Genomic DNA, 20,901 nt, shown 5'->3' with positions numbered 1-20,901 from the left:
AGTAGGTCTTTAACAAAGGTCAACAGATCTAACTTTCTAAAAAGCTGAAGTCTACAGTTACAAATGTTTATGATGTCATTCATGCAAGGTCATGAATTTTTTACTTACTAATAAGAAATCATCAAAAGTTAGTGAGTCATCCGCAATTACAAATGTCAATAAGTCATTAATAAAGGATTCTTAAAATAATGCATGAAGTCTTCAGCTGTAAATATTAGCTAATACATTATTTAAAGGTGGATTTTGGTTCAGATGCTCTGCAAACAGTCCATTGGAAAGAGTCTGATGAACTGCATAGCTTATAAAAGACAAAGCAAGTGTTGGAGGATGTAAACGCCACACAAATAGCTTTTTCACAATCTGACAGTGAAACTTTCGCTTTTATTAATGACAAACAACTGATAACTTAACAACTTATAAAGCAAGAATAAATATGTAGATATATTAACCATTAGGCAAGCCAAGGCAAGTTTGTTTATGGAGCACATTTCATACACAGGGAAATTCAAAGTGCTTTACATAATGCAAAAGAATACAAAAACAGGAAGGGTGCCTTCATGAAGGGTGCCTAATAGAAAGTGGTAGAGTATTACCCATGTCAGACTCACCTGGCATGGCAATATCAATAGAAATAATACCACAAGGGTGCAAGAGAGTTCTCTTTATTGACTTTATGTACATACTATGGCTACTGCATAGCAGCACTAACATAGACTCCATGTTGGAAAAGGTATTGGTGATAGAGACATATTAGTCGAGCAGGAGAAATAGGTTCCCATGTACCTGCATGGCATTTTTTTGCAACCTGTTTTTTGGGACCCTAACGGTGCTTAGTTAAGAATTTTTCATGTTGCCAAGGTCAACTAATGGCCCATGGGGTTCGTTTGGTGGCCTTCTTGAATTGATGTCCACGCAAGCAGCAAAAAAAAGAAAAAAGTTTGACACCAGAAATCACATGGAAAGGTCACTGACATTGTACAACCACTCTTTATTGGTGAAAAACGGGTTACTTTATTATGTCTCTGTTTAGAAAGGCCACAGCAGAGGGCACAAATGACTTCCTGTACCCATTTTTCCTGGCTAGTGGGACCTTGAGTCTCCTGCCAGATGGCAACAGCTGGAATAATGAGTGAAGGGGTGGGTGGGGTCATTGTAGACCTGGGTTGACCTTTTGGTTATGGACCAGTTGTATAGGTTCTGAAGCTGCAATTGTTTAAATTTCAATGATCTCGCTGGCCTGGTTGACTACCTGGGTCAGGGGGATCCCTGAAACTACATCTTATCAGATATAGGTCAGTGGCCTAATGTGTATAAATTTGGGGGTCCTTGACACCAAAAAGGTTGACATGAAAGAGTAGGAAAAATGCATTCATGTGAGACAGTGTTAAAGTTACGTCTGTGCTTTGTCAGCTTGCATTTATCAAAGGATGTGGTTAGATATCAAGATAGATGGAAATCACACTGTACAGATCAAATTCTGCTGTTTAAAAAGGGTGTGTTTGACAGCCTCAAGACAACAAGTTGAGTTTGCTGCAGACACAATGTATGTTCTGCGCAAGATTCTGCTTTTTCATGTCTTAATGTGCCTCGGACAAAATGGTAAGATTGCACAATCTTTTCTACAGCATGTAACTTATCTCATTCTCATTTCATCTCACTTAACTCATTTTAATTTTCTTCATATATTTTTAGCACTTGGGAGTGAAATCATACATGGGGAAAAGGCCCCAGAGAACTCCCTGCTGTATATGGCCTCGGTACAGAGCTATGGAAGTCATATATGTGGAGGAGTCCTCATCAGTGAAGACTTTGTACTCACAGCTGCGCACTGTGACATGTGAGCTACTTTTCCCTCTTTAAACAATATATTATTCATGTAATTAGTAAAATCTGATCTGATTTTCTGCTGTGTTTTGTTGTTGACAATCTGATAATTGCATTTTATTCAGGAATCCTACAAATGTTGTTGTTGGCACCCACAATCTCAGAAAGGCTGGCCATAGAATGATACCAATTGTGAAGAAATGCAAACATCCATCTTATGAAAATATTGCATATGGGAATGACATCATGCTCCTCAAAGTAAGTAGATTTTCATACAACCCAGTTGTTTCACATGACATGTTGCATTTTTTTAATCAAATTATTTCCTTTTAAGTTATGTTAAAATAAATTTGGTTCAAGAAATCAATGCAAAAATTAAGCATTATTTTCCATGAGGGTAAATGTAAAAGGTGGTGGTAGAGCCTAAAACAGTATTGAATAACAATGTCCCAGCATTGCAATAATTTAATTTTAAAACCTGTCTACCTTAATTTAAATGAATCATCAGCTCTGACATCTGGCAATTGTATAAGTGAAGTCTGATAAAGATTATGGTCATGTTCAGACAGATCGCCAGTCTTTTAAATTTACTTTCTGATTTTGTGTCTCCAGCTGTCTAGAGGAGTTCAACTGGGCAAAAGCATACAACCGATTCCACTTCCATGTTCTGATATCGACCTTCAGGAAAACCAAATGTGTCTTGTAGCTGGATGGGGTAAAGTGAGAACTGATGGTGGCACTGTTGATGAGCTGAGAGAGGTGAATGTGTCGATCATTAACCCAGAAGTCTGTAGGGAGAGATGGCCTGTCAATATTCCTCACAATATTATCTGTGCAGGTGGATATGACACAGACAAAGGATTCTGCCAGGTGTGTTTTCTGTCCTCTAAAAACAAATGGCAACTGGTTTCTAGTCTTAAAATGGTACAAACATCTTTAATGAAATGATGAGCAAACAAATTATGATACTTCTTCCCAACAGGGTGATTCTGGTGGTCCTCTGGTGTGCAATGGGATGGCAGTTGGTGTTGTGTCTTTCAATAGGAACTTCGACTGTGACTACCCAGATGTACCCAACGTCTTTACAGACATATCAAAACACGTTTCCTGGATCAATAAGATTGTCATGGAAAAGAATTGCTAAATGTAACAATCATACAGTCTTACTTTGCTTCAGCATGCCTTTATTCTGTTTGAGCGGCGCAGTTGTGTCTGAGTCGCTCTTTCAGTATTTGCTCTTAAAAAGAAATGCAATGATCTTCCATAAAGTTTTGCTTCAGCATGCCTTTATTCTGTTTGAGCGGCGCAGTTGTGTCTGAGTCGCTCTTTCAGTATTTGCTCTTAAAAAGAAATGCAATGATCATAAAGTTTTGCCTCAGCATGCTTCTATTGTAATATGGAGGTGTTGTTGTTCACTATTTGCTCTTCAACCAAAATTCAAAATAAAAACTCATTTCAAATGCCATGTTTTGTTTCTGTCAGTATGAGAGGACACAAATAATATTTAAGTTAATAAAAACTATTCAAAGGTCCTTCTTCCAACAATATATCTACAAAATGTGTACATTTGATGTAGAATGAGTAACTTCTGACATGCCCACATAATACTGGTCAGCCCTAATAAAACCAGGACAGTCACACTTTGCACCAAACCACTGCAGCTTGATTTTGTCACAAGGCTACACTACGTAAGTGCTACTCATCATCATCTTCATTTTAGCAATTGGCTATATTTCCACAGCAGAGCAAGAGGGGTGGTCAGTGCCTCCCTGATAACTGACTGGACACTCCAAATGCTACCCCCAAATTTCTTAAACTTAAGTGACTGACTGGAAAAATAGTCCCACCCACCTGGCAGTAGCAATATTGTGCATTACCTACAATCTTGTCTGTGCTTCATGCCTGACAGGGGAGACAGAGAAGTCTTAAGTCTAGAGGTGAGCTGTGTAATGACTTTCCACACTCCGTTTTTTTTCACAATTGAGGTTAAACTAAAAAATAAAAAAATGATCAATGATCAATGAGCATCACTGATGCTGAGAAACTGGAGAGTACAGAGCCTCCAAAGGATGTGGCGGCTAGAAGTCAAGATAAAATTGATGGAAATCACATTGTACAAACCAAACTTTGCTGTTTTAGAAGAGTCCACTTGACACCAGCAAGACAAGAGGTTGAGTTCCCTGCATGCATGATACATGATCTGCACAAGTTTCTGCTTTTTCATGTTCTGACAAGTCTCAGACGAAGCAGTACGATTACACAATCTGACTATTTTCTCCAGTTTATAAATGGAATTATGACTGATTTTATTTGTATGTTTTCAGCACTTGGGAGTGAAATAATAGATATGGAAAAGGCTGCAGAGAACTCAGCTTTCTGATTTTGTGTGTCTGTAGCTGTCTAATGTAGGAAAGCTTGTCAGTACAACAGAGAACAGACCCGACTTCAAAATCCTCAAGTAAACACAAAAGATAATGGAAAGCTGCGTGTAGCTGGATGGGTTTGCACGAGAACAGTCCATGTATTATTTGTGCACATGGATATAGCACAAACAAAGGATTTCTGTCGGGCATGTTTCCTGCACATACACAGAACATGTCAACTGGTTTCTATAGTTCATGTAGCCCACATGTCTAAACACATTGACACTTCCTCACAGGGTGATTGTGGTGGCCCTCTGGTGTGCTATGGGATGGCGGTTGGTGTTGCATCCTTCAACAAGCATGATAACTAACCACTCAGATGTACCCAAAATCAATACAGACAAAATTCCTTCCCTGCATCAAAGAAAGAAACTCATCTCAAGAAAAAGAAATAGTCAATCTATCTTACTAAAAGTTCTGCTTCAGCATGCTTTTATTACACTGTGAAGATATTTCTGTGTCTTAAGTAGCTCTTTCAGTGTGTGCTGTTTCATCAAAATGCAAAGTAATTCAATTCTGTGGCAAAATTCTCTATCAAAACATAAAATGCTGCTCAAGTTAATATAACAAATGCAATGGTCCTTTTTCTATTGTTCACTTGAGCTCAACACAAACTCAACTTAGTGTTACTAAAAGGCTTTTTAAAGGGCTTTTTTCCCTCCTGCATGTTCTGTAGTCAATGTACTTCTGTGCTAAAAAAACTAATAATTATCACTTCAATTTGACAGAAGAAATTACTGCCACTGAGGTGTAATCTTTTGTTGTGAATGAAGCATGATCTAAAAGTGGCAGCAGATGCATTTATCAAAATTGAGTACAGATACAGTGGGTGAATTAATACATTTTTCATTTTCACACAGCTGAGAATCTTGCACCTCACTGCACATGAGAGTAGAATTATTCTGAGGCTGCAATAACTTAAATGACATGAAACCACACTTTCTCAAGAACACTCTTTTTAACCCAAACATGATGCAACCCAATACAAAACGGGAACGTGAAATAACTCTCGTAACACTTTGCAAGATTGAAGTATGAGCAATAACATTGAGAAATAAACCACAATTTTGTAAGTATTCAACACACACAAACGCAAACAAACACACAAAAACACAAACTGCACTTTTTTCTCTTTTTGCTACCTTGTTATTCATTTGGAGATGTAGTGTGTGTCATAATCCGGTCTATCTTAATGCCCCTTCCCCTTCCCAGACTAAGAGAGAAGTTAAGCAGCTGGGTTTCTACATGATGTAAATGAAATGACACATTGCTCATATTTTGCTGCTTAGCTAATTATTGTTTGTGGTTTGAGGTTTAGACAGCAAAGTGTTCTTCTCAGAGTCCTAGTTGTGAACTGACCATTGCAGGTTACAAAACACGCAAGTGCTGTTGCTTGGGTTATTTGGCACTAACCAGTTTTGTTTTGTAAGTCGGAGAAGTAATAAGAGTATTGTGTTTCTGGGTTTTTGGCTTTCTGTTGCTCTGTGTTTTTCCTCCTGTGATCCTCCTCAGCCTGCTTATCTACACACCTTCTCTGTATCAGTCTCATTAGCAGTGTCCTGCTCCCTGTGTCTTCCCCAGCCATCAGCTCCTTTCCTGTCCTCCTGTTCCAACTGCACCTCATCCCCTCATCAGTTTCCTTTGTATTTAAGTGCTGGTTTTCAGTTCGGTCTTGTTGGCTGATCCTTTATTCTGTCTTGTTCTGTTTTGCTCTGCCTGCATGTCTGAATCTAATAAAGAAGTTATTCTTCAGCTTTTCTTTGCCTGCCGTTCTGGGTCCATTTCCTGCTACTCTTTATGACAGTGTGGCCTTTTATCTAAAATGGTAACCTTTGCTGAAGTGTTTGACTTTTAATCCGTCACAAGACATGATTTTGACTGACATATATGGCAACCTGAACTTTCTGAATCGGTTATGAAACCCTTTTTTGAAAATCTAAAACCATGTCTTCTGTGAACAGGATGTTAGCAAATACACTGAAGCAATAGAGACCACCACATAAGCAATATTCTGTCTTCTCAAAAATGTATAAGAACAAGAGTCAAAGGAGTGCATTTGACCAAAGACCATGGCGATCCACTTTGTGCTACTGCTCTTCTTTGTCCTAAATGGTAAGTTACACTGTCCTCACGATTCAAATCCCAAAGCAGCAACAACTAAAAGCATATTGTATGTCTCATTTCTATACATGGTGAAAAGCTATAAAAACTCGGATTAACATAAGGCAATAATATATGAAGTATTTTGTGTTTCAGGAGCTTATGGTTCTCGTATTGTTGGAGGCAGAGACGCTGCCCCACACTCGCGCCCCTACATGGCCTCACTGCAGTTCCGAGGTCGCCACAACTGTGGGGGAGTGCTGGTGAGAGAAGACTTTGTGCTCACAGCAGCACATTGTCAGATACCTCGGTAAGAATTCAAAGATAGGCCAGTTTTTTTTTTTTGTTTTTTTTGTTTCCAGCAATAATGTCACTATAACATAACAGCATAACAACATAACTATAACTGATAACTGGAGATTTGAAACAATGTGGGCTTCTATGAGAGCATGCTGACCAATTCCCAAAGTATAGCCTCTGGTTTCATTTCATGTCAAATCAATTACAAAATCAACATGTCACATCTTAACATTTGCCATACTCACTTAGTTAGTAATTCATAACAGTAAATATTATAAACAGTTTAATCAAAACTAAGTTTCAAGCACAATTTTTATTGTGCTTTTATTTATTTATTTATTTTTTAGCTCATAGTCAGCTGCTGAAGGCCATTTCATTCATAAGTTTATTTCTTTTACACAGTTAAATCCAGAAGACTAACATGAGAGGCTGCTTTTTGTCTACTCTCAAGGCTTGAATCAATGCAACAACAACAAGAGTTATAAAACAGTTCCTACCTGTGAATGTGTTATGCACACAATTAAGTAACTTTGACAAAAAACAAAGACAATGAAATGTTCCCTGTGGTGAATTAAATAATTCAAGTCTCTGCAAGATGTCGTATTGTATTAAAATGAATGGAAACCACTGAATAAAACCTTAGATCATGCTTTGAACAAGTTTTTTTCTCTCAGATACTGATGTTTTTCTGTCAAGAGAGATCGTCAGCATTTTATCTAATCTCCAATCATCATTCAATTTTGTTCCCTAGACCGTACACAGTTGTGGTCGGAGCTGATTCCCTGTCAGCTAATGAGTCGACAAAGCAGGAGTTCACTGCTGTCAGATCCATTCCACATCCCAGTTACGATGGACATGAAAACGACATCATGCTCCTAAAGGTGAGGACATTTTAAACTGATAAAAATGATAAATGTGGGTGGTGACAAATCTTCACATGTTGTCCACTACTTCAAATTTTAAGTAGAATCCCTCTTCATTATTGTTTCTAGTTTGCACAAAAACAAAAAATGTGATGTTAAGACTTCACAAAATCTAACACACTCAACATTTTCTCTATTTTTCTACCATTAATCTCCACCTCTCAGCTCAACCGCAGGGCCCGACTGACTACAGCAGTGAGGCTAATCTCTCTTAAAAGGGGACCTGTGAGAAGAACCAGTCGGTGCATCACAACTGGCTGGGGTGATATAGGTGATAACAACACCTTACCAAGCAAACTTCAGGAAGTCAACGTTACCATCCTACAGCAGCGGGCATGTCGTAGAAGATGGGGACTGGTTCCCATCACCAGGACAATGATTTGTGGCACTGGGGCCCGTGTGTTTCAAGGCTTCTGCTCGGTAAGAAAATACACCAGCTACACTTTGATCAGCATGTAAATTGATCTTTGAAGATGATGTCTTTAGCATGTAAAGATGACATTTTAGGTTCGCAGTTGGCAACTAAGTTTTGGACACAAAGAAAAAATCACTCAGTTTATTCTAAACAAAGTACACCTACTGTTAAGTTTGTTGTATCTTTTCTGTTAAAGGGCGATTCAGGTGGTCCGTTGGTGTGTGATGGAGAAACAGCAGGCGTGGTCTCCTTCTCTGGCCAGCGATGCGGAGACCCCAGGACCCCCGATGTCTACACACGCATATCATCCTTCAGGGAATGGATTGCAACTGTGTTGAACAACAATTAGGAAAATTATAACAAACAGTAGTGTGCCAATATACTGTATTGAATCATATAATTCAAGACTCTTAGTAACTTACATGGTGTGTTGTTTAAAATCTGTTATACAAGATAGTGCTGTGGTTGTTCAGGTAAGATAATTTATTTTGCTTTTGTCACCACATCTGGTTGTTTTTGCTACACTGTGAAGCACTAATTTTGTTTGGTATTATACATTAAGCATGCTAATTGGGTCAGGCAGACTGTATTTTTTCATTCTGATGTTTCAAAGGCACACAGAGTTGAATGTAATAATAAACTAAAAATAAAAATATATGGTTAATTCCAATGTATTTGATGGATGACGGATAAAACAATGAATTCTGTGGTTGTTGCAGCTTTTTTGCCTGAAAGTTGTGTTCATATTTTCATATTCAGTAAGTTGGTAGAACTTGAGCTAGCCATGTGTTATCTAACAAACTGTAGCTTTGGAGCGTGGTGTGCTGATGTACAGTAGTTGTGCAACAGTTGGCTGTCATTGGGATAATATACCTGCAATTTAGCAATATCAGATTAATTCTTGGAGCATAAATGGGCAGCACTGTAATTGTTTCGTGTAGATAAACACCCTAGATAAAGGGTGGTTGGACAGCTAAACAGGCAAGATTATCAGATGATTTAGCAGCTGGCTGGTTATCTTCTCTCTGCTTCAGTAAGCATGGGTTACAGACAGAGTCTGCATAAACTGTTGCACAACTTTATGATGTAGTTAGTAAGATAATAATATAAATACAGGTCTTTTGAGGTTGTGCAGAAGGGAAGTGCTTCTGGACACTAAAATACGGTCAGTTGGCATAAAATATGAAGGCCACATGAACAAGCAGGTGTCCAGCTGATATTCCCAATTGTTATCCCATTCTCATTAACCCTGTACACTTGGTGAATGATGAATGTGACTAGTTGTCCTGTGGTCCTGTAGATTTATAATGCCCATGGTAGTGATAAGCATTCAGTAAATATTTCAAGATCATTTGTGATCAAATGTGGTCATCAACTATGCTGTGCTGTGCTACTTGCAACTTGAGGGGTTTGTATATTTCATAGGTTTGTATATTGAAATGGTTTTGGTTGAAATTATGAACTAACATATTTTACAAAGATAAATGGGTGCAGGTTTCATTTTGTTTTGGAGATCAGATGTAGTCTATGTGTTATGTAGGCCTAGCAGTAATGTAGAGGACAAAATGTGCTTCAAGAACTTAGTGCTGTGTAAGTTTATTTAGCCTATTTGTTGCTGAAATCTTTACTTTTTGTTGCTAAATGTTGTCATGGGCCTATCAGTGGGATCTAAAGTGAATGAAAATGAAAGTGTGCACCCAGAAAATGATAATAAAATTACTTTTGAGAATAATATTGTTTTATAACTTTGACACTTATATTATGCTGTCTGCCCCTTTAAGACACATTTCGGTAACGAGCGTCATAGAAAATCCGACGTCACTTTACCTGTTGAGCTCGGTTGTGTTATGTCGTGTCGTTTATGTGCACTAATACCGTAATAACGCTAATGCAGTATACAGCACTATTTACAAGAACCGAAACTCTGGTTAAAAGTCCAAATTATTGTAATATAGACATCAATTCCCAGTAGTCATTGCGCGCATGTTCATGTCCTTCTCTGCGGTCATGGTAACCGATGGCTCGCTGGGAACCTGAGTCTTTTCTTCGCATCTCCCATTTTCCACAGGTTTCGCGAGATTTACATAGGCGGGTTGTGTGTGGCAACATTTCTCTGCCAGACGAACTGTCCGATACTGATATGAAATCTGCGTACAGGTGAGCAAAATGTGTTCCCAAAGGGAGGATAACGCTGTTAACGACCAGTTGTTGCTGGTGGTTGTTAGCTGCCACCGGGACACCGAAAAAGCGGATGTAGCTAGCCGCCTCCGCTTACCTTACAGTAACATCTGCATTGAGGTAGAGCTAGGACAGACGAGTGTTATTGATAACCTACAGTATGTGGTGTAGGTGTGTTGGGTTTAGTCCAGCACAGGTGGGCTACGGCATAACTTGTCGTGTAGTGTACTAGCCCGTGTCATCATATTTTATATATATGTTGCTAATGTGGCTATAAGTTATATGCAGCAAAAATATTACTGGCTCACGTTATATGCTGTAATTTGTCAGATTCAGTGCTGACGTGTTGGCTTGAAGTTGTGTCAGCCAGATTTGTCGGTGGCTTTTATGCTAAACTTTGCTCTGATATATAACTGAGCCAGACAGTGTCGTCTAAGAAGACTGTGCTTCACAAACAGTGACCTCCATGGCTGTAGTAGTTAAAAGTAAATTACCCAGGAAGTTATTCCATCATGCTAAACCATTGGCTGTTGGAGTTGTCAGTCTTTGCTCAGCAGACCGCAGCCTGTCACAGGTCTCCTCAGACAGGCGAGCCTTTCAGCTGAAGGAGAGGCCTTCCTCATGTTGTGGCATACATGTGAAGTTTGACAGCTGCCATACTCAACTCACGTATTAACTGAACATTGCCCTGTCTTTCTCTCATTCAGTAGCCTTTGAATTTCTGGAGGCATGTCCAAGAAAAGGGGCAGGTATGTAGAAAACAAAGCTACTGTATATGCCATCATGTGATACCATTATTAGTGGTACCAGAAAATAACAGTTAAACCATAATGTCACAGCTACATAAAGAAGTGGTAGAAAATAGGAATAAGCCACTGAAATTAACAAATAGCTCTCATTTGACTTACGGCTGTAATATATAACAAACATTTATATTGCATTTTGAATAAAATAATCAGCTGTGTTTAAAATCATAAAATAATTTTGGATATTGTTGCAAATAGACTTTAATAAGAAACTTTATTTGAAGTGAACTCAGCCTATAATAACTTTACACAAACATCTCAAATGCAAATTCTTTACACATGCAAATTCATATGTAAAGAAATACTGAAAATGTTCCATAGCCTGGTATGATGAAGTTGTTGTGTGTGTGTGTGTGTGTGTGTGTGTAAAATACACACTATTCTGTGTTTAAACCCTTAATCGCACAGACCTTCATATCCATCCTGTTTCACCAGAAAGCGGAGTAGCGGGGAACTGAGTGACACAGTAAGCCCTGACCCCAACAGCATTCTGGGAGTCCGCATTCAGCATAACTGGCGTGAGAAGGGCAACCAGAGTAAATGGAAGGGAACGGTGCTGGACAGACTTAGTGTAAACCCTTCTCTCTTCATGGTGAAGTACGACGGCTTTGACTGCGTTTATGGCATCGAGCTGTTCAAGGATGAGAGAGTGTCAAACCTGCAAGTCCTGTCGGAAAAAGTTGGTGAGTTAAGAAAGGCTTCTCTTTTAACCTGTGCCTGCTAGTCATAGCACATAGTCATATAATAAAGGTTGGGTTATATTTTTGCCTTTTTACCTGTGTCTCCGTAGTAAACAACAAAATCAAGATACCTCCAGGGGCGGAGGAGCTGGTGGGTAAAGCTGTGGAGCATCTGTTTGAAAAGGAGGATGGAGAGAAGAATGAGTGGAGAGGCATGGTCCTCTCCAGAGCCCCAATCATGACCAACTGGTATTATATCACTTATGAAAAGGACCCCGTTCTTTATATGTACCAGTTGTGGGACGACTATGCTGACGGAGACCTCAGGATTCTGCCTGAAGCAGGTACTGGTAATTTGTGTGTAACAAAGAGGGACTGATATTTAACAGAGCTTTATTAAGTCTTTTATAATCTTGTCCCAAGGCTTTATAAATAAGATCAAGACTAACCACTATGTGACGTAAATCATTTTCCCACTTTGGAAGATCATGTCATTCTTTTTTTGGCATGGATACCATGTGAGTGCACCATTGAAGTTTGTACTCACCACAAGTCCCCATGAGGTGGTATGAGTCTCATTAGCAAATGAGCAAAGTTCATTATATTAAAATAAACACTTCTTGTCTTCTTGATATAGTCATATCACGAGTGACAATTTTCCAGAAAAAGTAAGATTCTTATAATTCTTGGAGTTCAATCAGGCAGTGTTTTTTTGGGGGGGGGATTAGATATTTATTGTTAATGAAAATGTTTCTGCCAGAATTTCAAAAAAATCAAAGACTCTAATCAGTGGTTTTCATCAAAGAACTGTTTCTGGAGTTGCTCCAGAGGTAATGGGTATGTTTAAACAAGCACAAGCACTTAAACATTTACAGAAACTCTTAAATCTAATCCAGATAGTGAGAAATCCTACAAAAATATCAGAATACTCAGCCATTATGCAAGATACTGAGGTCTGTAAAACTCTGTTGGATTGTTTGTTACGTTAGTCTGTTAGAGCTTGTCCATGTTAATGTTCAGCAAACAGATTAAGAGCTTAACTAGGGTATGATTAAAATAGGCAGGATTCTTACACTGGTCTGAAAAGTCTTTGATTTGAAGAATGTTTTTTTATTTCCAGGTCGTAAAAGATAGATGAGATTTTTTTTTAAAGTTAATCCGCATTTAGCTGTATACTTCTTATGAGAGAGAAGAAGCCAGTTTTTGCATTTTTAGTGATGAAGGGTAATGAGTGGACAGTTGAAATGCACCATTCAAAAAATAATAAGGAACCATTGTTTTTAATCCTTTTCATGCATTATTTAATGCCCACTTTGAGTTACTTACAGTAGGTGTTTGGTGAGTTACACTCATGAAAATTTAAACTAATGTTGACTGTGGAAAAACTGAAAAAAACAAACCAAAACTCCAGTACTGTCACAAGATAAATTTCACGTTTAATTGTAATATCAAAACTAAAAAGGTTTTTCCCTCTCCATTGTTCATTTCTTCCTTCAGAAAACAAGCACCTGTTGCCTGCAGACAGGAAGCCAGGAGAAGAGACGGAGAGTCTGGTGGGGAAACAAGTGGAGTATGTTACTGACAAGGGTGTGAAGAGGACGGGCCTGGTTATCTACCAGGTCCCAGCCAAGCCCTCTGTCTACTATATCAAATATGATGATGACTTTCATATCCATGTCTATGACCTGGTCAAAACCACCTAGAAATAGTGGACACTTAATCTCACTCTCCAGCCTCCTTCCATCTGTTTCTGTTTCACTCATCATTATAAACTGTTATTTAAAGCCATGGCAGGGTTGAATAGTTAATGTGCTTTATTGTTCAGAAGACAGTGCAATCTTTTTTTTTTTCTTTTTTTTTTGTATGCACAGCAGAACTGTAGCACCGCTATGCTTGGCTATTGCGAGGAGGGAGTCAACCTGTTTTACTGCTGCTCTACTTTATACGTTTAAGTTTGGACAGTTCAAGATCGCGCTGCCCAACAGCTCCAATGTGCAGTTGTTACTGCACTTCCATTGTTGTTATCCTTGAGATAACTGACTAACAAAGCTGCACAAAAAAGCCTTTTAAAGCCACATTTCTTTGGATTATCTAAATAGCCAATAAGCATGCTACAGTATACACATTATGTTTGGAATAGATCCCTTCCATTGACGCACTTATTGAATCATAGGGCCGGTAAATATGAATACTTTATTTATCTAACAATAATATCAAATTCAATGTTAGTATTGGAAGAGATGAATGGAATCAGCGTTGTAAAAACCACCGTAATGTTATATTTTCAGAAGCCATTCCAGTGAATTATGCTCATGTGGAAATATACTCCTGCACCTTTGTACCACATTTAGTATTGTTGTATCCATGGCTTTATGAATTGGCTACATAATAAATGATGTGATTCATGCAGGGCATCTCGTCTTTTAACCTTGAAGGAAGGTTTGTACAAAGGCTCTAACAGCACAAGGAACATCAGATCCTCAGTGCTGTAGATGAAGATGCACTCCTGTTTAAATTTGAATCCACAAAAATCATAAAGTGCCTTCAGGCTTGTCATTTTGCAATATTGCACATATATTATCTCTGAATATCTGCGCTCTTAATGAATCATTGTGTATGAAGGCTGCTATTTGGTTTTCATTCAAACTCTTAACAGTATGGTGACACTGACAGCTCGAGGAAAGTTTTGTGATCATCAGTTTATATTAAGTGTTGTGTTTTGATCTTTATGCAGTATGAAAATGTTCTTTAAATATAACACGCATCATCAATGGTTGTATAATCTCACTGTTAATATTGTGGGGAGCACTTTATTGTATAAAGTTTACATGTTTAGGTTAAGATATGCTACGTAGTTTTCCCCCAAATGCTTTTTTCTTTAGGAGCAAATGTGGCAGAATATGCTTTACATCACACGCATGAAGATAAACAGGGAAAAAAAAAAATTGTTGCAATACATTCAGATGACAGTATTTAATCTGTACAACTTGTGTAAAATGCCTTGTAATTTTACCTGTTGTGGTTATTCTCATTCATATGAATATCTCATCAAAACACCACCAGCTTTTAGTAAAAGTGTTAATATACATACATTATAAACAGAATATTTCACAGGTATAATCAACTGACAACTAACTCTGGTTCTGGTCTTTACTTTGTCTCTCAGTCTTGCAACTTGACATTTATGCTTGCAGTATGTATCTCAACCCAACTGTCACTATGTCCTAGTTGCTGAATTGGTTTTGGCCTTCTTCATGTCATTCAGAGTATCCCCCTCAGTAAACTAGTCAGCCAGTAGGTATACTGTTACTGTTATTTTTGGCTGTCAAGACTCCGCATGCACCATCATCTGCATAGAGTGCCTGGAGACTTTCAAACCTCAGTTATTTAGTCGGTGGAGAAGTAACAATGTGTGGCTGAATCAGTAACGTTTGCTTAACCCGCATTAAAATAAAAACAATCCAAAAAGAAAAAAAGAGAGAGGTTAACACCGTACATCACCACCGGTGGGGCTGTGGAGTGTTTCTGTGTTGTGTAGAGTGGAATTACAAATGACTGTGTGCGCTCTTTTTTTCATGCTTTTAATCACCTCCTCCTGCTCTGAAGTTGTAGCAGCACCAACAGGCAATTTGTGTCATAATTATTCTGTCATGGGTAATAAAGACTTTTGCACATTTGTTTGGTGTTACTCTGTGAGCACACTGCCATGATCAACATGCAGTATATATGTGTGTGTGTGTTTGTTTTGACTCAATGAATCATACTAAAGACATGGTGTGTTTTGAGATTGATGTATTTAGTCACAAACAGTGAAACTGTATATATACAACAGACATCATCTTCCTAACATGATTTGTGTGGTTGGAGAACAAAGGGGAGCAAAATATTGTATATTAGACTGTTGAACAAAATTAAATTTGTTGGTATACACAAATTTGTGGTATACACAGAAAGAAAGAACAACTTTTTAAAATACACTTTGCGTCCGAGCGTTATGTACAACACAACTCACAGCCAATGCCACTATCATTTAGAGAACCACAGTACCCACTTAGGAGACTACATGCCTTCTTTTCATCTAGCAGTTTTTCTTTCATGTTGGGTATTTCTTCTTTCTTGAGAGGGACTAAAACTTTTGAAGAGGTAATGTAATTTCTCAAGTGCAAAGTCAAAAAAAAGGATTGATAAATATCAGGTTGTCCAGAGAGTCCCTGTTCACTTGGTGAGGTCTTTCAGGTACTGCAAACCCTGACTTGTGTATTCAGTTGCTTTTGTTGGAGCATCTGAAAGAGTTGAAATTGTCCACCGCACTCCTGCAATAAAATTGAACAAAAATCAATGGTTTAGGTTTGAGGCATCGACAATACATACAAGGCATTTAAGATCTTAAGCCAAAGATAAATGCTCATCTCTAGGGGTGTCACGATTCGATTTGACTTCTGATTTTAAGGTCATAATTCCATTTTCGATTCACACTTTTTTTTTTCAGCACTGACGGCTATGCCATTGTTTGACTATGGAGTCTTGATTTGTAAAGATCAACAGCACACTGGTTTTTATGCTCTGACTGTCATTTACATTTCTAAATTCTTCTTTAAAAAGATAGGTTACATGGTATCAAGTGTGATATAACTACCATATTTTTTGTAATGTATCACACTAAGGCTATATGGTGAAATTGAAATAATTTATTTGTATGATAAAATGTAATAATAATAACTTGTTTAACCAGTCAATTGGGAACAAACTGTTAAACACAAAAACAAAAAGAAGAGCCACTAGATGGCAGAAGGGTACTTTACAACAACAGCTTGAGTTTCCACATCTGCAAAAAGCCAGAAGGATTAAACTAAGTTTAAAGTCCTGTTGAGGTTTTTGGGACGATCCCTGCGTACATGTCTCACAGCCAGCTGTACATAGAGACCAATGTTATTTATCCAGCTCGGAGGACGGTTCTTTTGGTGACAATTAGGTTGTAGCTCGTTGTGTACCTTACTACAGTAGGAAAGGAGCATCACTTGTATTTTAACGTTTCACTTATGGGATATTGATCCGGGAAGTTCGAACCTGTCAATATATTGACAACTTTACTGAAGTGTGCAGTATAGCCTACAAACTGTAGTTTTTCTGTCAATGACACGTTAATCGTTTACACAGCTCACGGGGAAGGCAAAATGTTGCCACACCAGTGACTTCAGGGAAGCAGGATTTTCCAGTTCCGTTGTTTCTCCATCATCTCCGACTCCAGCAGTGGTCATGGTGTCTGATGCTGCAGGCTACTGATAAGCTACACTGTGTTTTCTTTAAAGTGTTGTTTTTTTTTTCCTTTGGACGCGCCCGGGACGTGTGCAAATAGGTGCAGGTGGAGAGAGAAAAAAAATACAGGGAGAATCGCCAATCCTGCTTTTGATTTCGAAGGTCGAAATCAAAACCTCATTTTGATGGATTTTCAATTTAGAATCAAAATCGCGACACCCCTTCTAATCTCAAAGTCAAAAGTGATGCTTAAATTGTTTACTGCATCAATAAAATGCTAACAGTGTCAATGTATCTAACATGTGAAGTGACTAAATTTGCAAACTCTTTCAAAAAAGGAACAATCTTATGATTGAGTTCATACCAGAATTCCAAGAATGAACAGGGGAGAATTCAATCTTAGGCACCGTTGGAAGCTGAGCCTGAGGAGAAAGAGGATTCATTAGTTTCAGACAGTGCAGAACAATACTTTGTTGTTATGTACATTTTATTACATTCAAATTAAATCTTGTAACACTTCAAAAAAGTTTAAATGAGATAATGGTTGAAATGTGAAAGACATAATTCTGGCTGATCAGTATTCACTTGCGACTCCACTCAACATTATATGGTGAAAAAGAGCACCAGACCTTATACTGGCAATGATGATCTTCACTGATAAGTGGGAATAGTCATATTACAGCAGAATTACAATAGAATAGGAATAGTTAACACATTATGAGACATCAGGGGTATTTAGGGTATTTTGTAGGAAGAACATACTGACACTTGGTTATTTACTACTTAAGTCACCCAATCATGTCTACTATTCATGTAATTTTTTAAAAAGGAGAGCTGAAGTAAACTAAAGCTGTGTGCTTCTTGTGAATATAGCTGCAATGATTAGCTGATTAATCAATTGGTCGTCAACTATTAAATTAATCGGCAACTATTTTGTTAACTGTTTAACTATTTGTCCAAATTCTTTGATTCCAGCTTTTCAAATTTTCTGGTTTCTTTAGTATTCTTAAGTAGAATGAAAATCTTGCCCGGGACAAAACAAGACATTTGAGGACATCTTGGGCTTTAGGAAACAGTGATTAATGTGTTTCACCATTTTACACAACTAATCTATTAATTGAGAAAATAATCAACAATTGATAATGACTAATTGATTATGAAAATAATCCCTACTTGCAGCCCTAATTGTGAAATTAAAATGTATTATTATAATAAAATGTTGTTTTTATGATCTAGCAAAGGAAAAAATGGGTATTTGTGCTCAGATTAGAGCTGGTATACTGCTTCTTCATATTGAGATGAGATGGTACACACTTTAGGAAGAAGAAAGTTGGATTTGTCCAGTGGGTGATCTGGGTGAAATAGAAAATGGGTTTGTTTTTTAACTTTTACAGTCCTTTGTGCTGCATCTGAAATAATTGTATGAAAAAGAGACTTAACTAAATCAATGAGAATTTCATTACTATTGTTGTTGCTTTTTATTATCAAATCACTTGGGGCCAGATGATTAAAACTCTGTGTAGATTCATGACTAATACATTGTGTACGCACAAAGCCAGAAATATGCAGATGCATCATTTTCATCAGATTTATGAGAATGTGCGTACGCATGGTTCTGTTTTATAAATCTCAGTCACTGAGGAACTAGGCGCACGTGCACAAGCTTCATTTCCACTCCCACAATTAGCCATAAATGGATGAAGACGCCCTGAACCAACTGTTTTCATATCAGTTCGCCGCCTGCTCCAAAAGTCTGTACACCTGTCAATGAAACAAACAGGAAAAAAGACATGCAGTTTCACCGATTGTGTTGCACCGCTGAGGTTCTCCAACAGCCAGAGCAGCTGTCATTACACACGACCATTACGCACGGCTGTGCAGCTCTTTATGCTGTCCTATCATTAATTCATCACATGGACCTGTAAACCATCGTCGGCAGTGATATCGCAGAAATGTAATAATATGATTAGTTTGTAGCGCTCCTATCTTATCCGGATTTACAAGGTGTGACACAATCAATCACACAAGTAATTAATCAATGCTGTGTTTATAAATGTGCTTTTAAAAATCTCTTTGTAAATGCAAAAAAATAAAACATAGTAAAATCACACAATCAGTGTAGCTGATTGTATAACAATGTATAAACAGTGTTTATTAGATTCTGTCTCTTGCCTTATATTTCATTTCCATCTCATCACATCACATCACTCTCAGATTGCTTGAGAAAAACATGTATACGCTTGATCTGCGTACGCGTGTGAGGTGCGTGCTTTCTCACAGCACATTCTGTGTTTACAAATACCAGTTTATGTGCAGGAAATGGTGTATGCATGGTTTTTGTACCTACATATCATTTACGCATCTGGCCCCTGGACTGATTTGTGACCAGCACAACTAGAAGCTGTCCACTGTAGTACTGTAAATATCTTGTAAAAATGTCTTAAAAATCTCAAGAGGGATCCAGGGTGGTCCTGGATCAGGACTAGATGTTTAAGCAATGTATGTTATCAGTACCTCCACGCCAAAGTACTTCATCCATTCCTCCACGGCGGGTGGTACTACTGCTTTGGCTTTCTCCAATGCCACTGAGCCCTGCTCACTGCTTCCCAGCAGACCAGAGTCATAGGCAACATAGAGAGCTCCTCCTGCAATGGTCACCTTGGTGGCCAGCCTGGAAATTAAACAACAGAAGCACTCAGCTGATAGCCAAAAATACACACCCTAATGTCCACCCTAAATCACGTCAAACTAGCGTTAACCTAATTAAAAACAAGAGTACATATTACAGTGATGGACAAATATTATTAACGTTAAAGCTAGTAAGTTAGTTTGTTTGTTGGTTTTAAAACATTAGGGATTTCAGAATATTCATGCAATTCAGACCAATGTCACATTCCAATAAATATATACAGAATAAAATATTCTTCCTTTTAAGTTCTTAAAAAGGCAAAGTAAAGATACAGCTGGAGAGCACTGTGGCAGACTGACAGTTAGCTTAGCGTCAGTTAGCCACACCGGCTAATCGAACAGTTAGCGTTAGCAAACACAGCAGCAAAAACGTATGTCCATTTACGACTGAAATGAGAAATACTTACTTTACAACGGGCAAAATTCTTGCCGCCATGGTCCACAGCGGTGTGGTTTTCTTTTGTGTACAGTTATTCCAAGTACAGCAAGAATAAACCGGGGAGAAGACTCTCTGATTAGGTTAGCTCATGGATGGCTTTAGCTTCACTGAAGGACAACCCTGCCTTGAACCCTGTGCACAACTTTTGTGTCAATAAAGTTGCCATTTCAAACGCTAGTGCTAGTTACGTCACAGCTGCGGATTCGTTCTTGGGTTATTTTTTGCCTTTACAGCCACTTGAAGCACAATTTTGACGCCTTAGTCTTAAAGGAAAGTGAAAATTAAACAAATGTGGTGATATTTTAATACCAAACAAATATATTTTTAAAATTTCTATTTGAGAAGCAAGCCAACCCTGATTCATAGCCGTGGGAACATGTTGGTTTCAAGTGGGTGCTGTGGGGATGACGCAATGTGAGTGGGGGCACCCTCCTCAACACCCATATGAAAAGGAACTTTACAAATGATATATGTTGTATAATATACATTGGTTGTGCATGTTTTCTTACATGATTATGGCTCTTAAAAAACAAGTTCTCTACTTTGATGGACATACAATATTTGTCTATGAAAGGAATGATAATCATGTAAGAAAGAAAATTTGGAACCTAAAATCCATTATTAACCACTTACTGAAATCAAAATATAATTAGAATATGAACATAACCAACCAAAATTAAATGAAACTTTTTATTTAGTTATTTATTTATTTATATTTTTATTTATTTAACCTTTAGAGACCCACCATAGACCATTTTTCCCTTTTTTGGGGGGGACAGGGGAACTTTAGGGGAGATGATAGGTCAACAGTATATGCCACATAGAAGTGGTATACATCATCTAAAAGCAAGGCAACCTGAAGACTAATT

At 38.0% G+C, this 20,901-nt stretch overlaps 4 protein-coding genes across 5 annotated transcripts; 3 read left to right on the top strand and 1 right to left on the bottom strand.

Moving 5' to 3' along the window:
- The first annotated feature begins 335 nt into the window (after window positions 1–335).
- Window positions 336–3,462, top strand: LOC122988314 (duodenase-1-like). Its single transcript, XM_044360534.1, has 5 exons — window positions 336–1,599; window positions 1,693–1,837; window positions 1,950–2,082; window positions 2,437–2,694; window positions 2,807–3,462. Exons 1-5 carry the CDS (start codon window positions 1,428–1,430, stop codon window positions 2,966–2,968), a joined length of 870 nt encoding a protein of 289 aa, XP_044216469.1. The 5' UTR covers window positions 336–1,427; the 3' UTR covers window positions 2,969–3,462.
- A 2,725-nt stretch (window positions 3,463–6,187) lies between these two features.
- On the top strand, window positions 6,188–8,692 carry LOC122989166 (serine protease 57-like). Its single transcript, XM_044361865.1, has 5 exons — window positions 6,188–6,359; window positions 6,504–6,657; window positions 7,399–7,528; window positions 7,736–7,990; window positions 8,182–8,692. Exons 1-5 carry the CDS (start codon window positions 6,317–6,319, stop codon window positions 8,332–8,334), a joined length of 735 nt encoding a protein of 244 aa, XP_044217800.1. The 5' UTR covers window positions 6,188–6,316; the 3' UTR covers window positions 8,335–8,692.
- A 1,140-nt stretch (window positions 8,693–9,832) lies between these two features.
- Window positions 9,833–15,326, top strand: LOC122988784 (spindlin-1-like). 2 transcript variants are annotated; one of them, XM_044361399.1, is made up of 5 exons: window positions 9,833–10,142; window positions 10,874–10,912; window positions 11,405–11,652; window positions 11,760–11,993; window positions 13,147–15,326. In XM_044361399.1, exons 2-5 carry the CDS (start codon window positions 10,893–10,895, stop codon window positions 13,350–13,352), a joined length of 708 nt encoding a protein of 235 aa, XP_044217334.1. In that variant the 5' UTR covers window positions 9,833–10,142; window positions 10,874–10,892; the 3' UTR covers window positions 13,353–15,326. The 2 variants fall into 2 exon arrangements, with proteins under 2 accessions (XP_044217334.1, XP_044217333.1); XM_044361398.1 differs by having other exon boundaries at window positions 9,834–10,142; window positions 10,871–10,912.
- A 98-nt stretch (window positions 15,327–15,424) lies between these two features.
- On the bottom strand, window positions 15,425–20,183 carry micos13 (mitochondrial contact site and cristae organizing system subunit 13). Its single transcript, XM_044361400.1, has 4 exons — window positions 20,001–20,183; window positions 19,420–19,576; window positions 17,270–17,327; window positions 15,425–15,962 (listed from the first exon to the last, which is right to left on the bottom strand). Exons 1-4 carry the CDS (start codon window positions 20,027–20,029, stop codon window positions 15,865–15,867), a joined length of 342 nt encoding a protein of 113 aa, XP_044217335.1. The 5' UTR covers window positions 20,030–20,183; the 3' UTR covers window positions 15,425–15,864.
- Window positions 20,184–20,901: the final 718 nt, after the last annotated feature.

The sequence above is a fragment of the Thunnus albacares genome, chromosome 9 (genome assembly GCF_914725855.1).
Source record: "Thunnus albacares chromosome 9, fThuAlb1.1, whole genome shotgun sequence".
NCBI classification, from domain to species: domain Eukaryota; kingdom Metazoa; phylum Chordata; class Actinopteri; order Scombriformes; family Scombridae; genus Thunnus; species Thunnus albacares.
Note: the sequence above shows the minus strand (reverse complement) of the source record. Positions and strands in the feature narration are given on the sequence as shown.

Bases quoted from the DNA above. Each gene is read 5' to 3' on its own strand.
- LOC122988314 (XM_044360534.1), top strand. From the start codon at position 1,428: ATGTGGTTAGATATCAAGATAGATGGAAATCACACTGTACAGATCAAA. The intron at 1,600-1,692 runs GTAAGATTGCAC...ATATATTTTTAG, and splicing joins AATGTGCCTCGGACAAAATG to CACTTGGGAGTGAAATCATA. The intron at 2,083-2,436 runs GTAAGTAGATTT...TTGTGTCTCCAG, and splicing joins ATGACATCATGCTCCTCAAA to CTGTCTAGAGGAGTTCAACT.
- LOC122989166 (XM_044361865.1), top strand. From the start codon at position 6,317: ATGGCGATCCACTTTGTGCTACTGCTCTTCTTTGTCCTAAATG. The intron at 6,360-6,503 runs GTAAGTTACACT...TTTGTGTTTCAG, and splicing joins GCTCTTCTTTGTCCTAAATG to GAGCTTATGGTTCTCGTATT. The intron at 7,529-7,735 runs GTGAGGACATTT...TCCACCTCTCAG, and splicing joins ACGACATCATGCTCCTAAAG to CTCAACCGCAGGGCCCGACT.
- LOC122988784 (XM_044361399.1), top strand. From the start codon at position 10,893: ATGTCCAAGAAAAGGGGCAG. The intron at 10,913-11,404 runs GTATGTAGAAAA...CTGTTTCACCAG, and splicing joins ATGTCCAAGAAAAGGGGCAG to AAAGCGGAGTAGCGGGGAAC. The intron at 11,994-13,146 runs GTACTGGTAATT...TTCTTCCTTCAG, and splicing joins CAGGATTCTGCCTGAAGCAG to AAAACAAGCACCTGTTGCCT.
- micos13 (XM_044361400.1), bottom strand. From the start codon at position 20,029: ATGGCGGCAAGAATTTTGCCCGTTGTAAA. The intron at 17,328-19,419 runs GTACTGATAACA...CTTTCTCCTCAG, and splicing joins TGAAGTACTTTGGCGTGGAG to GCTCAGCTTCCAACGGTGCC. The intron at 15,963-17,269 runs GTATGAACTCAA...ATTTTATTGCAG, and splicing joins TGTTCATTCTTGGAATTCTG to GAGTGCGGTGGACAATTTCA.